Consider the following 15,168-nt stretch of genomic DNA (forward strand, 5'->3'; position numbering starts at 1 on the left):
CCCTTGCCCCGCAGCCTGCGCAGCTCAAGCAGCAAACTGGCCCAGCTGACGCTGGAGCAGATCCTGGAGCACCTGGACAACCTGCGGCTCAACCTGAGCAACACCAAGCAGAACTGTGCGTGGCCCTGGGGGCGCCGCGGGGGCCATGGGGCCGGCCAGAGATCGGCAGCGCGGCTCTGGGGCCTGCTGGGCTCGAGGTGGGGGGGGGGGGGCCATGGGGCTGGCCAGAGATCGGCAGCGCGGCTCTGGGGCCTGCTGGGCTCGAGGTGGGGGGGGGGGGGCCATGGGGCCGGCCAGAGATCGGCAGCGCGGCTCTGGGGCCTGCTGGGCTCGAGGTGGGGGGGGCCATCGGGCCGGCCAGAGATCGGCAGCGCGGCTCTGGGGCCTGCTGGGCTCAAGGTGGGGGGAGCCATCGGGCCGGCCAGAGATCGGCAGCGCGGCTCTGGGGCCTGCTGGGCTCGAGGTGGGGGGGGGGGGGCCATGGGGCCGGCCAGAGATCGGCAGCGCGGCTCTGGGGCCTGCTGGGCTCGAGGTGGGGGGGGCCATCGGGCCGGCCAGAGATCGGCAGCGCGGCTCTGGGGCCTGCTGGGCTCAAGGTGGGGGGAGCCATCGGGCCGGCCAGAGATCGGCAGCGCGGCTCTGGGGCCTGCTGGGCTCGAGGTGGGGGGAGCCATCGGGCCGGCCAGAGATCGGCAGCGCGGCGCTGGGGCCTGCTGGGCTCGAGGCGGGGGCACTCCTGGGGGATGGGGCAGCACCGGGCCCTGGTCACGCTCCGGGCCCTAGGGACACATGGCCGGCCCTGAGCTGCTGGGGGGGCCGTCGCTGCGCGCTGGGATTCACCGGGCGCGGAGGCGGGATGGGGCCTGCCGGCTGGCGCCCAATGGCGGTGGGCCGAGGGACGTCCCAGCAGGCCTCGCTCTGGCTCTGCCTGTGGGGCTGACGGTCTTGCCTCTCCCTGCTGCCAGTTTTCAGCCAGACGCCGATCCTGCAGGCGCTGCAGCACGTCCAGGCCAGCTGCGACGAGGCCCACAAGATGAAGTAAGTGCTGGGGGGACCCCGGGGGGCCCCAGGCCAGGGCTGAGTCAGCCTGCCTGCGCCATGCAGTGGGGCCGGGCCAGCGCTGCTGCTGACTCCGGCCCCTCACGCTACGGCCTCCCCTCGCCGGGCTGGACACCCCGGGCAGACAGGCGGGCCCTGGCCTTGCGAGCGTCTCCCCTCGTGCTCCCCGTCCCAGGGCGCTCCGCTGTCCCCAGCGGGCTCTCGCCAGGGCGGCCGGGAGCTGGTGCAGCCTGGCTCAGAGTGGGGTGTCCTGACGCACCCCCTGCTCCCTTGCCAACCAGGTTCAGCGACCTCTTCTCCCTGGCGGAGGAGTACGAGGACTCCTCCAGCAAGCCCCCGAAGAGCCGCCGGAAGGCCGCGCTGTCCAGCCCCCGCAGTCGCAAGAACACCGCCCAGCCAGCCACGAACGAGGAGGAGTCCGCCTCCAGCAGCGCCTCGGTGAGTGCCCCAGCGCCCTGCACCTTCCTCCCCGGCGGCCACGGCCACGGCCCCACCGGGCTCTGGGCTTTCAGGGGCTCTGGCTACCCCCGCCCAGACCCTGCCCACGATCACCACCCCCACCGGCCCTGCCTCTGCCCTCAGTGATGCCCACGACAACTGGGGACCCCCCCCTTCCCCTCCTCCCGCCCGGCCCGTCCTGTCCCCTCCTCCCGCCCGGCAGGTCCCGTGACGACTGCCCCCTGCTGTCCCACCAGGAGGAAGAGGACACCAAGCCCAAACCCAGCAAACGGAAACGGAAAGGCTCGTCTGCCGTGGGCTCGGACAGTGACTGAGGGCGCGGCTCCATGCCCAGCTCCACCTGGCCCGCGGGGCCGGCAGCCGCGGCTCTGGAGGTCCCTGCACAGTAGCAGCCTCAGTGGTTTTGGAGCAGCTGGGCAGAGCCGGCCAGGCCGGGAGCCAGGCGTGTGCCGTCTGTGACTGCAGCCTGCGCCCCGCACTGTCCCCCCGGCCCTGCAGGCCCGTGGCAGCGGAACGCCGGGGTGCCCGGCTGGCGTGAGCGCCCCTGAGGGAGCAGCAGGCAGGCTGGGGCTGGAGATCAAAGGCCCTGGCTATAGCAGAGTTGTGAAGAGCTAGAACTGGCTGGCTGCTCCCAGGTGCTGCCAGAAGGGGCAGCCTAGAAACCCCGCAAGGACCCTGCCAGCTCTACCCAGCGTGGCTCCCCCGGCCCTGGCAGAGCCCGCTCGCTGCTGAGGCCATGCTGGGGCTGGGTGTCCGGCGAGAGCCAAGGCCCACGAGCAGCCCCTGCGCCAGGCCCTCCGGCGGGGGAGAAGGACCCACTCGCCCGCCCGGCAGGGCTCCTCCAGCGCAGGCGGCCGGGCGCTCCCAGCAATTGGCCTTTTAAAGTGTTTTTAAACCGACAATAAAACTCCCGCGTTTTGTACAAGGTGCCCGTCTGGCCGCTGGCGTGTGCCCGGGGCCCGAGCAGCGGGCAGGGGATGGGCACAGGCTGCTGGCTGTTTCAGGGACCAGCTCTGCTGCCCCCGGAAGCCGGGGGGGCCCCTGTGCTCGGGCGCTGGCCACCTCCAGCCAGCCTGGGCCCTGAGCATGGTCCTTGTCTGCAGCTTCCCCAGGGCCCAGCCACACAGGAGCTGGAGCCAGAAGCGCCATCCTGGCTCCCAGCCCCTGCTCTGTCCAGTAGCCCTGCCCCCGGCTGGGTGGAGTGGGGGCCAGTGGGCAGAGCAAGGGCCCTGCACGGCTGGCGCCCTGGCGTTAAGCACGTGCTGCTGCGGCCCGGCGGAGTAGAAATGGAGCCAGGAGCCAGCAGGGGAGGCCTCTCCAAGGGCCCCCCGCAGGGCAGGGGAATGACCTGCACGGAGCCTGGCCCGGAGCCTCACTTCCGCACCGGCTGCCGTGTTTCGAAGCGCACGTGCCTGGGCACAGCCCTGTTTGGGGCCAAGCTCGGGGCCAGCCCGGCTGCCGGGGGAAGAATGGGCCAAGCGTCCCGCCTGGGGTGGGCCAGGCCTGCCCCGGTCACGCCAGGCAAGGGGCCGTGGGCCAGTGAGGGAACACACGGGGGGGCCCCAACTGGCCTGTTCTGTGTAGGGGCTTAGGCCTGGAGTAGCCCCCCCAGAGCTGCCGCCCACTTGCAGCTTTGGCCCTGAAACCAGGCCCAGGCAAGCCGCCCGGCTCGGAGCCGCCCTGCTCTGGCTCTGTCTGCCTGGCGCAGCTGAGTAACCTTTCCCCCATTTCTCCGGTTCCAGCTCCCTGGCGCCGGCCCGGAGCCTTCCTCCCAGCAGCTGTTGGGAACGGCCTGCAACCTCCCCCTGCCCCGGAGGCGGGCGGGCCTGGGATGTGCTGGGGCTTGTCCCCTTCCACAGAAAGGGAAGGAATCTTCCCCTTCCACCCCCCTCGCTGCAGCCTGCCCCGGGGAGGAGGGGGCCAGCCTGGCCTGTGCACGTGGCCTTGGAGGGAGGCCACCAAGGTCGCTTGCAACCCGCGGCCAGATGCCCCCAGCAGCCCAAGGGCTCAGCCAGGCAGGGGCTGGGCCGTGCCTCACCCAGCGGCCCCCGCCCGGGGCCCGGCCCTCGCTGTTACCCCTCTGGGTCCTTGGAGCTCTGCCTCCCACCTGCTTGCTGCAGCTGCCCGTGGCGCTTGGGGGGCCTTTGCCTTTCTCCCCAGGGCCATGGCCCCTTCCAGCCCGGCCTCGCCCAGCCCCCCCCCGGCCAAGCATTAGGGCAGCTGGGGGGGCTCTTAGGCACTGGCCTGGTCCCATCAGCCCCGGCGGCCAAGGACTCCTGCTGCCCCCAGGCACAGGGGGTTACAGGCGGCCCTGGCTGTGGCCTTGACCCTGCAGGGCTCCGAGAGCCGGGGCCCCGCTGGCCCCTGCCTGGCGCAGGCTGCCTGGTTCCAGGCTAGGTCTGGCCGAGCTCCCAGGGGCTCCACCTGACCTGCCCCAGCTGCCAGCGAGGAGCGGAGCTCTGGGCCCCCTGGCCTTGCGGGGCGGGGCGATGCTGCTTGGGGGCCTGGCTACGGGCACGCAGGGACGCGGCCAGCCTGGGGGGGGCTAGAGCCGAGACCGCGCAGGCCCCTGCGCCCCGCCCCTGCGCCGGCTCCAGGCGGCCCCCCGCCCCCCTCCGGCGCGCCCCGCCCCTGCTCCTGCGCCCGGGCCGGCAGCGGCGGCATGTACCTGGCCGGGGCGGCGGCGGCGGCGGCCGCGCTCCTGTGGCTGCAGCGCTGGCTCTGGCCGCACGCGTGGGCGGACGCGCGGTTCCTGCTGCGGGCGCTGCTCTGCCGCCGCCGGCTGCTGCGGGACGCGGGGCCCGGCGGCTCCAGCCTGGCGCAGCGCTTCGCCTGCCTGGCGCGGGCGGCCCCGGAGCGGCTCTTCCTGCGCTTCGAGCGGCGGCGCTTCAGCTACGGGCAGGCGGAGCGGGAGAGCCGGCGGGTGGCCAACGCGCTGCGCGCCTGGCGCGGCCCCGGGGGGCCCCTGCTGCCCGGCCAGACCGTGGCGCTTCTGCTGGGCAACGAGCCGCGCTTCGTGTGGGCCTGGCTGGGGGTGGCCCGCCTGGGCGCCGCGCCCGCCTTCCTGGGCACCGGCCTGCGCCGCGGGGCGCTGCTGCACGGGCTGCGCGGCTGCGGGGCGCGGGCGCTGCTGGCGGCGCGCGGTGAGTGCGGGGCCGGGGGGCCGGTCTGTGACTCATCGCTCACGGGGGCGCGGGCCGGGCCAGGGCGCTGCCCCCTAGGACCCAGCTTCGCTGCCCCTGCGCCCTGCCCGGCTGAGGCCCTGCGCTGGCGCCTTCTGAGCCTCCCTGTGGGTCACCCCCCCAAGAGCCCCAAACAAGGGGGCAGGGTCGGCACTGAGCCCAGCCTGCGGGGTGCCGGGGGGTGCCGGGCGCTCGGCCCTCAGCCCCGGGGATGCCGCTGGCTGCTCTGGGTCCTTCCCATCGGTCTCCTGGCGCCCTGCAGAGCCAGTCCTGGGTGCAGAGGGGTGAGGCGGCTGGGCTGGGGGCAGGCAGGGTCCCCACCCGGTGCAATCAGCAGGGGCTCGTGTGGGGCTCCCAAGTGGGGCCCGGGCTGGCGGGGGACCCGGGCCCCTCTGGCACCAACGCTCCTGCCAAGGCTCCTGCCCGCTCTGTGCCCCTGGCTCCCCAGCGGCCCTGGAGACCGCAGCAGCCTCCCCACCGGTCCCTGGGGGCAGGGGCTGGGGCCGGGGCCGGCGCTGCCCACCGTGGCCCACGTGCTGCTGCACTGGCGTGGTCGTTGTGCCCCAGGGACGAGCCCCGGCTCTGCCCAGCACCCGCCTGCCAGCCCTGGGGCTGGGCTGCTCCCCCGACTGGCCCCTGCTCGGGGCCCGTTCTGGCTGCCGTGCTGACCCCGGGCTGGGCCCTTGTTAGCCCGAGCTTGGGGGACGCTCCCCCCTGCCAGCTGCAGAGCTGTGGCCACGGGAAGGCCAGGCCCGTGGGACCAGCCCGGCAGTTGTCCCACTTCCCTAAACCCGAGAGCCCGGTGGGCGGCTCCTAGGAGGCTGCCTGGCTCTGCGGGGGCCCTGGGCTGGGTAGCGCTCCTGTGCCCGGGCTGCTGGCTGCTCGGTGCTGGGGACCCGGCCAGGGCCCACGGCTGGGATGCGCTGGGGGGTCGGGGCTCAGCGCAGGGGGCGCCTGGCACGTGGGGCTGAACTCAGGGCTCCTCCTGCCACTTGGGCTGGACCAGGAGCTGCGTCCCTGCCGCTGTGGTTCAGCCCCCCCCCATTTCCCCCCAGCAGAGCCCCGCCTGGAGCGCCCGAGACTCCCCCCCCCCGCCCGGTCCCCCTGCGCTGCCTAATGACGGCGTCAGCGCAGGCAGTGCTGCCGCTCGGGGGGCTCGTGGTGGTTTAATGGGTGACGATTCGGCCGAGCCGAGGCTGGGTGGGCCCACGAGAAACACGCAGCTCCACGCCGGGGGCAGGTCCCCCCGAGCCTGGGCCAAGTCCTCGGCCGCCGCAGCTCAGGGCACTGACCACGGGACGGCGGAGACCCCATTGCCCCCCCAAGCTGACGTGGCTCCCGGCCTGGCCTGTCCTGGTGCCAGGGCGCCACCTGGCTGTGGGCTCGGTGCCACCCACGTCTGGCCCCGGCTCCTTGCTCGCCGTCCCCTCGGTGGTGGGGCAGGGCCCCAGCCTGGCAATCGGCCTTGTTGCCCCGCGCTGGGCTGGCGGGTGCTGCTCGTCGGGGGTGACACCAGCCGGCGCAGACCTTGGCACCGGGCCCCGCCGCACTGGGCACTGCACCCCAAGGCGAAGGGGCCCGGCCCCGCACTCACGCCCTCCCCCCCCGCAGATCTGTATGAAGCTGTGGAGCCCCTGCTGCCCGCCTTGCAGGAGCTGGGCATTGTGGTGTGGGTGTGGGGCCCGGGGCCCTGCCCCCCGGGGGTCACCAGCCTGCAGGAGCTGATCGACGAGGCGTCCGAAGAGCCGGTGCCTCCGGAGTTATCCGCGCCCAAGAACATGATGGACACCTGCCTGTACATCTTCACCTCGGGCACCACAGGTACCGGCCAGGGGCTGCCCGGCTCTCTCTGCCGCCTCCGCCCCTTCCCAAGCCCCCTGGTCAGGGAGCAGGGCCCGGGGCCATGGGCCAGCTCCGTGTGTGAGGCGGGGCCATGGGCCAGCTCCGTGTGTGAGGCGGGGCCATGGGCCAGCTCCGTGTGTGAGGCGGGGCCGGGTCGGCCTGGCTGCTCCATGACCTGGTGCTGTGGGGACAGGGCGTGTTTGACACTGGGCAGCATCAGACTCTCACCCCGGCTGAGCTGGGCTTGGGGAGCGACAGCTGCAGTATGCGAAGTTGGGGTGGGGGCACCAGGGAGAGCCCTGTGGGGGGGAGTTGGGGGGGCGCCTGGCGCCAGGGAGAGCCCTGTGGGGGGGAATTGGGGGGGGCGCCTGGCGCCAGGGAGAGCCCTGTGGGGGGGAGTTGGGGGGGCCCTGGTGCCAGGGAGAGCCCTGTGGGGGGGAGTTGGGGGGGCGCCTGGCGCCAGGGAGAGCCCTGTGGGGGGGAGTTGGGGGGGGCCCTGGCGCCAGGGAGAGCCCTGTGGGGGGGAGTTGGGGGGGGCCCTGGCGCCAGGGAGAGCCCTGTGGGGGGGAGTTGGGGGGGCCCTGGTGCCAGGGAGAGCCCTGTGGGGGGGAGTTGGGGGGGCGCCTGGCGCCAGGGAGAGCCCTGTGGGGGGGAGTTGGGGGGGGCCCTGGCGCCAGGGAGAGCCCTGTGTGGGGGAGTTGGGGGGGGCCTGGCGCCAGGGAGAGCCCTGTGGGGGGGAGTTGGGGGGGCGCCTGGCGCCAGGGAGAGCCCTGTGGGGGGGAGTTGGGGGGGCCCTGGTGCCAGGGAGAGCCCTGTGGGGGGGAGTTGGGGGGGGCCCTGGTGCCAGGGAGAGCCCTGTGGGGGGGAGTTGGGGGGGCTCTGGCGCCAGGGAGAGCCCTGTGGGGGGGAGTTGGGGGGGGCCCTGGCGCCAGGGAGAGCCCTGTGGGGGGGAGTTGGGGGGGGCCTGGCGCCAGGGAGAGCCCTGTGGGGGGGAGTTGGGGGGGCCCTGGCGCCAGGGAGAGCCCTGTGGGGGGGAGTTGGGGGGGGCCCTGGCGCCAGGGAGAGCCCTGTGGGGGGGAGTTGGGGGGGGCCCTGGCGCCAGGGAGAGCCCTGTGGGGGGGAGTTGGGGGGGGCCTGGCGCCAGGGAGAGCCCTGTGGGGGGGAGTTGGGGGGGCGCCTGGCGCCAGGGAGAGCCCTGTGGGGGGAGAGTTGGGGGGGCGCCTGGCGCCAGGGAGAGCCCTGTGGGGGGGAGTTGGGGGGGGCCCTGGCGCCAGGGAGTGCCCTGTGGGGGGGAGTTGGGGGGGCCCTGGCGCCAGGGAGAGCCCTGTGGGGGGAGAGTTGGGGGGGCGCCTGGCGCCAGGGAGAGCCCTGTGAGGGAGTTGGGGGGGCGCCTGGCGCCAGGGAGAGCCCTGTGAGGGGGAGTTGGGGGGGCGCCTGGCGCCAGGGAGAGCCCTGTGGGGGGGAGTTGGGGGGGGCCCTGGCGCCAGGGAGAGCCCTGTGGGGGGGAGTTGGGGGGGGCCCTGGCGCCAGGGAGAGCCCTGTGGGGGGGAGTTGGGGGGGCCCTGGCGCCAGGGAGAGCCCTGTGAGGGGGAGTTGGGGGGGCCCTGGCGCCAGGGAGAGCCCTGTGGGGGGGAGTTGGGGGGGCGCCTGGCGCCAGGGAGAGCCCTGTGGGGGGGAGTTGGGGGGGCCCTGGCGCCAGGGAGAGCCCTGTGGGGGGGAGTTGGGGGGGCGCCTGGCGCCAGGGAGAGCCCTGTGGGGGGGAGTTGGGGGGGCGCCTGGCGCCAGGGAGAGCCCTGTGGGGGGGAGTTGGGGGGGGCCCTGGCGCCAGGGAGAGCCCTGTGGGGGGGAGTTGGGGGGGCCCTGGCGCCAGGGAGAGCCCTGTGGGGGGGAGTTGGGGGGGGCCCTGGCGCTGGGGGCCTCACAGCAGCGGGGGGTCTCCCCAATGGCTGCTGCTGCGCCGACCCTGCTCCCCGCGGGCTGGGGGCGCCCCCTGATCCCCTGTCCCCCTGCAGGCCTGCCCAAGGCCGCCCGCATCAGCCACCTCAAGTCCATTATGTGCCTGGGCTTCTACCAGCTGGTGGGAGCCTCCAGCAAGGACGTGATCTACGTGGCGCTGCCCCTGTACCACATGGCCGGCTCCCTGCTGGGCATTGCGGGCTGCATCGGGATTGGTGAGTGGCGGGAGGGGCCTGCCGGGGGGGGGGGTCTGTAAGAAGCAGGGGAGATGCCCTGGGGGGAGGGACAGAGGCTCTCACAGCAGCCCTAGAAATCTCCGGGATGCCCGCCCCAAGATGCCTGCCTCAGGCCTGCTCGCCCAGCTCAGCAGAGAGCCTGGAACAGACCAAGAAAGGGGCTGACTGGAGGGTTGGATAAGAGTCTCTCAGCCCGACTGCAGCAGAGAAAGAGCATCCGGAAGTGTTAGTTACTTCTAATACCAGCACTGGGGGGTCCCCCCAAAATTAACAGGCAATTAAGACAAACCAAAGGAAGTTTTTCTTCACTCAGCGCACAGTCAACCTGTGGAACTCCTCGCCTGAGGATGCGGTGAAGGCCAGGACTTGAACAGGGTTCTAAAGAGAACTAGATAAATTCATGGAGGTTGGGTCCATCGATGGCTATTGGCCAGGCTGGGCAGGGGTGGTGTCCCTGGCCACTGGCAGAGGCTGGGAATGGGCGACAGGAGGGATCACGGGAGGTTTCCATTCAGACAGGACCCTGGGGCCAGGGGATGGTGCCGCAGCCACTGATCAGCGTCCATCCCCGTCCGCCGGGACCCTCCAGGGCACCAGCCCCTGCAAATCAGCGGGTCCCTGGGCACCAGGCTCCTCCCCGCCCTGCCATAGAGGCTGGGAAGAGAACCCAGGACTCCTGGCCCCCCTTGCCCGGTGCAGCCAGTGGGCCGGTGTCGCTGGGGGGTCGGGGCAGCTCTCTGAGGGCACACTCCCGGCCAGGTGCCACGTGCGTGCTGAAGAGGAAGTTCTCGGCCAGCCAGTTCTGGGGCGACTGCCGGCACTACGGGGTGACTGTGTTCCAGTACATCGGGGAGCTGTGCCGCTACCTCGTCACCCAGCCCCAGGTGAGCGCAGGACAGCGACTGGGCCCCTGCTCATGCCCCAAGCGGTGCCCACTTGCCCCCAGGCTGCCCCCACGGTCCCCTCGAGCAGGGGCTGGTGCGCGCCCGCCCTGGGGGGACGGGGCAGCTAATCGGCACAGGCCCAGCCAGATGCCCAAAGCGGTGGGCACCCCACGAATACAAACCCTCCCCACATGGGGAAACTGAGGCCTGGCATTTGCAGGGCCAAGAAGAGGCCCTTGCGTGGGCAGCAGGGTCGGGAGCCAGGACTCCCGGGCTCTCTCCCCGGCTCTGGGAGGGGAGTGGGGGCTAGTGGTTGGGGTCATTGAATGGGTTAAGATCGCGCATTAACCTCTCCCCATGTGGGGCTTTGGGGGGAGCCACCCCCGCACTGACCCAGCCCCCCCACCCCAGGGAGAAGGGGAGCAGGGGCACAGCTTGCGCCTGGCCGTGGGCAGCGGCCTGCGACCTGACGTCTGGCGGGAATTCCTGCGGCGCTTCGGGGACATCCGCATCGTGGAGACGTACGGCATGACCGAGGGCAACGTCACCTTCTTCAACTACACCAGCACCCCGGGGGCCGTCGGGCGCGGCAGCTTCCTCTACAAGGTGAGCGGGGCAGGGCCCTCCTTGGCAGGGGCTGTGGGGTGGGAGTGAGGGGCACCGGCAGGGTGGGGGGGGCTGCGGGGTGGGGAGTGGAGGGCACCGGCAGGGTGGGGGGGGCCGCTGCGGGGTGGGGAGTGAGGGGGCTGGGGGGGGGGGCCGCTGTGGGGTGGGAGTGAGGGGCACCGGCAGGGGGGGGGGGCCTCTGTGGGGTGGGGAGTGAGGGGCACCGGCAGGGGGGGGGGCCTCTGTGGGGTGGGGAGTGAGGGGCACCGGCAGGGTGGGGGGGGCCTCTGTGGGGTGGGGAGTGAGGGGCACCGGCAGGGTGGGGGGGGCCTCTGTGGGGTGGGGAGTGAGGGGCACCGGCAGGGTGGGGGGGCCGCTGCGGGGTGGGGAGTGAGGGGCACCGGCAGGGGGGGGGGCCTCTGTGGGGTGGGGAGTGAGGGGCACCGGCAGGGTGGGGGGGGCCTCTGTGGGGTGGGGAGTGAGGGGCACCGGCAGGGTGGGGGGGGCCTCTGCGGGGTGGGGAGTGAGGGGCACCGGCAGGGTGGGGGGGGGCCGCTGTGGGGTGGGGAGTGAGGGGCACCGGCAGGGTGGGGGGGGCCTCTGTGGGGTGGGAGTGAGGGGCACCGGCAGGGTGGGGGGACTGTGGGGTGGGGAGTGAGGGGCACCGGCAGGGTGGGGGGGGCCTCTGTGGGGTGGGGAGTGAGGGGCACCGGCAGGGTGGGGGGGGCCTCTGTGGGGTGGGGAGTGAGGGGCACCGGCAGGGTGGGGGGGACTGTGGGGTGGGGAGTGAGGGGCACCGGCAGGGTGGGGGGGCCGCTGTGGGGTGGGGAGTGAGGGGCACTGGCGGGGGGGGCCGCTGCGGGGTGGGAGTGAGGGGCACCGGCAGGGTGGGGGGGGCCTCTGTGGGGTGAGGAGTGAGGGGCACCGGCAGGGTGGGGGGGGCCTCTGTGGGGTGAGGGGCACCGGCAGGGTGGGGGGGGGGCTGTGGGGTGGGGAGTGAGGGGCACCAGCAGGGTGGGGGGGGCCTCTGTGGGGTGGGGAGTGAGGGGCACCGGCAGGGTGGGGGGGGCCGCTGCGGGGTGGGGAGTGAGGGGCACCGGCAGGGTGGGGGGACTGTGGGGTGGGGAGTGAGGGGCACCGGCAGGGTGGGGGGGGCCTCTGTGGGGTGAGGAGTGAGGGGCACCGGCAGGGTGGGGGGGGCTGTGGGGTGGGGAGTGAGGGGCACCGGCAGGGTGGGGGGGACTGTGGGGTGGGGAGTGAGGGGCACCGGCAGGGTGGGGGGGCCGCTGTGGGGTGGGAGTGAGGGGCACCGGCAGGGTGGGGGGGCCGCTGCGGGGTGGGAGTGAGGGGCACCGGCAGGGTGGGGGGCCGCTGTGGGGTGGGAGTGAGGGGCACCGGCAGGGTGGGGGGCCGCTGTGGGGTGGGAGTGAGGGGCACCGGCAGGGTGGGGGGGGCCTCTGCGGGGTGGGGAGTGAGGGGCACTGGCGGGGGGGCCGCTGTGGGTGGGAGTGAGGGGCACTGGGGGGGCTGCAGGGTGGGGAGCGAGGGCAGGCGGGAGGGCAGTAGCCCCACGGCTGGGCATTGTGCCCCCCCATGGGGCAGCCAGGGGGTGCGTCTGACTGCGTCTCTTTCAGCTCTTTTCCCCCTTCGAGCTGGTGCGCTACGACGTGCTGGGGGGGGCGCCAGTGTGGGACGCGGGCGGGCGGTGCCAGCGCGTCAGGCCCGGTGAGTGATGGGGGAAGGGGGAGGGAGACCTGGCTGGCTAATGCCCCGTCACAGGGTGTGGGGGAGTCCCCGGGCACTGCCCCCCCATCCGCAGCCGGACGGGACTCTCCGGCGGCAGGTAGAAGAGAAGGTTCATTGGCTCAGGGGGACACAGAGCAGCTCAGACTCGTTACAGGAACCAGAAGCCAGTGCAACCCACCTTGGGGAGCGGGGGGCCCAGGGCCCCAGGCCCCTCCCTGCACCCTCCTCTGGCTGAGAGCTCACCCCCCCCCCAGCAACTCCTCCCTCAGCCTGGAGGCAGCCCCCCCCTTCCTTTCTGGGCAAGGTGTCAGCTGGTTGCTCCCCCCCCAGCTCAGGGTACAGGACAGCCCAGGTGCTGGTGTGCTAAGATGGGGCAGCCCCCCACAGTGAGAGCCACCCCCCACATTCCCATCCCCAACTGGGCCCAGGAAAACTGAGGCACCCCCCGGGGTTCCGGCAGGAAAGACCGTCAGAATCACATGCCACGTACCAGAGTGAACGTGGTCCCCACCCGTCACGTGCCCCGCTGCCCCCCCAGGCGAGACGGGGCTGCTGATCGCGCCGGTGACGCCCCGGAACCCCTTCCTGGGCTACGCGGGGGCGCCGGAGCTCTCGGAGCACAAGCTGCTGCGCGGGGTCTTCGCCGAGGGCGACACCTACTTCAACACGGGCGACCTCCTGGTCCAGGACGCCGCCCAGTTCGTGTACTTCCGTGACCGCACCGGGGACACCTACCGGTACGACCCCCCCGCCCCCCCAGGGTCAGCGCCCCCAGGGCCGGGCCCGAGCCGCGGGTGTGTCCCTCTGGCGCCGGGGCCCAGGCCGTGGCCCGACCCCGCTCAGGCTGTGCTCGCCCCCAGGTGGAAGGGGGAGAACGTGGCGACGACGGAGGTGGCGGAGGCCCTGGCCGCGCTGGACTCGCTGCAGGAGGTCAATGTCTACGGGGTCGCCGTGCCAGGTACCAGCCCCCAGCTGGGCTCCCTGGGGGCAGGGCTGCCAGCTGGAGCTGGGAGGGGGGCCAGGTCCTGTCCCCCCCCCCCCCAGCACACTGCTCCCTGCCCGCCCGGGGTTCACCGCTGCCCGTTTCGCAGGGTACGAGGGCTGGGCTGGCATGGCGGCCGTTGTCCTGCGGCCGGGCTGCGAGCTGGACGGGGCACAGCTCTACAGCCACGTGGTGGAGTTCCTGCCCCCCTATGCCCGCCCCCGCTTCCTGAGAGTGCAGGTAACGCCCGCTGGGCACGGGGACCACGGGGGAGGGGCACGGCTGGCCCCCGGCCAAGGCTTGGCAGTTGCCAGGGCTGGCTATGCCGGGCTGCCTTGCCCAGCACTGAGCTCCTCTGGGGTGGGGGGGGGGAGCCATCGGGCCCCAGATAACACATGCAGCACCCCCCCCCACCCAGCCGGCGCGATCAGGGTCAGGGTGTCAGCAGGGGCCCCCAGTATCCCCCCCTTGCTGCCAGCATCCCCCCAGTCCCTGTGGCACCCCCTGCAGCGCCATGTCCCCCCAGCCCGGCCCTGACGCTGTCTCCCCGGCAGGATCACCTGGCCATGACCCAGACCTTCAAGCAGCACAAGGTGCGTCTGGCCAGCGAGGGCTGCGACCCCACACGCCTCCCGGACCCACTGTACCTGCTGGACGACGCCTCGGAGGCCTACGTCCCCCTGAGCCCCCAGCTCTGGGAGGACGTCGTCTCGGGGGCTATCCGCATCTAACCCACCTGCCTCGGGCTCCCCTGGGGAGACTACAAGTCCCACCATGCACTGCCCAGAGCCATTGCATGCTGGGAGTTGTAGTCTCTTACCGTACCTGGGTGCTGCAGGGGGGTGGGGCAGAGCTGCTGGTTCAGGGCCAGGGCTCTGGGGAGCTGCCTGCCTGCCCCATGGGGAGGCCCAGCTGGCTGCAGGGAAGGATTTTTCCCACATTGCAGCCCCTCTTCCTTCCAGAGCCCCCTGCCCCACCCCCCCGTTTGTTACCTCCCGTGGTACGTCCCCTTTGGCCCCCATCTCCTGCCCCCGAGAGCTGGGAGAGGGAACATGGCGCCTCTTCCTGGCCCTGCCCTGCCCAGCACCCACCCCCACCAGCATAGCACCTCCGCCCCCCTCCCTCACTCGGGATGACCTTGGGCTGGGCCCTGGGGGGAATGGTGCTGCCTCCCCCAGCCAGCCACAAGCAATACTGGCAGGGGCTGAACCTGGCTCCCCCCCCCCCCCCCCCCCCGGACCATTCGTGTCCCAGGAGTCACCAGGGGACCTCTGCTTTGGGCCTAGGAGTGGGGAGAGAGGTGCCGGGGGAGGGAAGGGCCCTGGACTGGGGAGGGAGGAAGGGAGGGGCCCTGGGGTGGGGAGGGAGGTGCTCAAGGAGGGAGGGGCCCTGGGGTGGGGAGGGAGGAAGGGAGGGGCCCTGGGCTTTTTGTACTTTTTATACTTTTTGGCAAATAAAACATTTTTTAACAAAGCGAGTTGCTCCCCCTTTGCCCCTGGTCGCCCTCTGGCCATGGGGTGCTCGAACCCGCAGCGGGGAGCCCCTGGGTCGCCCACCACTGGGTCCCGGGGCACTTCAGCCACCTCGGTACCAGATGCTGCGAGGGAGGGGGATGCAGCAGGACCAGTCGGGATGTGAAGAGTCTCCCGTCCCCGGGTTCCTTGGATCAGCCTGGGGGGCAGGAGGGAGGGGCATGGCAGGCTGGGGGGGGCAGGGCTGTGGGGCGGGAGCGAGGGGCAGGGGGGGGGCAGGAGGGAGGCCGGGGGGGGGGCAGGGCTGTGGGGTGGGAGCGAGGGGCTCGGCAGGGCTGGGGGGCAGGAGGGAGGGGCATGGCAGGCCCGGGGGGGCAGGGGCTGTGGGGTGGGAGCGAGGGGCTCGGCAGGGCTGGGGGGCAGGAGGGAGGGGCATGGCAGGGCTGTGGGGCGGGAGCGAGGGGCACGGCAGGGCTGGGGGGCAGGAGGGAGGGGCATGGCAGGCCGGGGGGCGGGGCTGTGGGGCGGGAGGGAGGGGCACGGCAGGGCTGGGGGGCAGGAGGGAGGGGCAGGGCTGGGGGGCAGGCCAGGGGGGGGGGCGGGGCTGGGGGGCGGGAGGGAGGGGCACGGCAGGCCGGGGGGGGCAGGGCTGGGGGGCGGGAGGGAGGGGGGGGGGCGGGCGGCAGGGGGGGGGCAGGGCTGGGGGCAGGAGGGAGGGGCACGGCAGGCCGGGGGGGGGGGGCA

The 15,168-nt window shown here is 73.3% G+C and overlaps 2 protein-coding genes across 4 annotated transcripts in view; both read left to right on the forward strand.

Moving 5' to 3' along the window:
- The window catches only part of INTS3 (integrator complex subunit 3), a 53,616-nt gene extending 51,171 nt beyond the window's left edge, over nucleotides 1–2,445 (forward strand). For all 3 annotated transcript variants that reach the window (XM_089772686.1, XM_089772685.1, XM_075907783.2), the window contains exons 27-30: nucleotides 15–115; nucleotides 966–1,038; nucleotides 1,341–1,497; nucleotides 1,755–2,445. In XM_089772686.1, the coding sequence (XP_089628812.1) occupies nucleotides 15–115; nucleotides 966–1,038; nucleotides 1,341–1,497; nucleotides 1,755–1,828 (405 nt within the window). In that variant the 3' untranslated portion in view covers nucleotides 1,829–2,445. The remainder of the gene's footprint in view (nucleotides 1–14; nucleotides 116–965; nucleotides 1,039–1,340; nucleotides 1,498–1,754) is intronic.
- Nucleotides 2,446–4,151: 1,706 nt separating this feature from the next.
- SLC27A3 (solute carrier family 27 member 3) lies at nucleotides 4,152–13,823 on the forward strand. Its single transcript, XM_075907784.2, has 10 exons — nucleotides 4,152–4,661; nucleotides 6,312–6,521; nucleotides 8,555–8,713; nucleotides 9,494–9,618; nucleotides 10,030–10,224; nucleotides 11,859–11,949; nucleotides 12,509–12,707; nucleotides 12,831–12,928; nucleotides 13,062–13,192; nucleotides 13,507–13,823. The coding sequence occupies exons 1-10, from the start codon at nucleotides 4,181–4,183 to the stop codon at nucleotides 13,681–13,683; spliced, it is 1,866 nt and encodes a 621-aa protein (XP_075763899.2). The 5' UTR covers nucleotides 4,152–4,180; the 3' UTR covers nucleotides 13,684–13,823.
- Nucleotides 13,824–15,168: the final 1,345 nt, after the last annotated feature.

This window comes from Pelodiscus sinensis, chromosome 22 (genome assembly GCF_052426305.1).
Source record: "Pelodiscus sinensis isolate ZL-2025 chromosome 22, ASM5242630v1, whole genome shotgun sequence".
In the NCBI taxonomy this organism is placed as follows: domain Eukaryota; kingdom Metazoa; phylum Chordata; order Testudines; family Trionychidae; genus Pelodiscus; species Pelodiscus sinensis.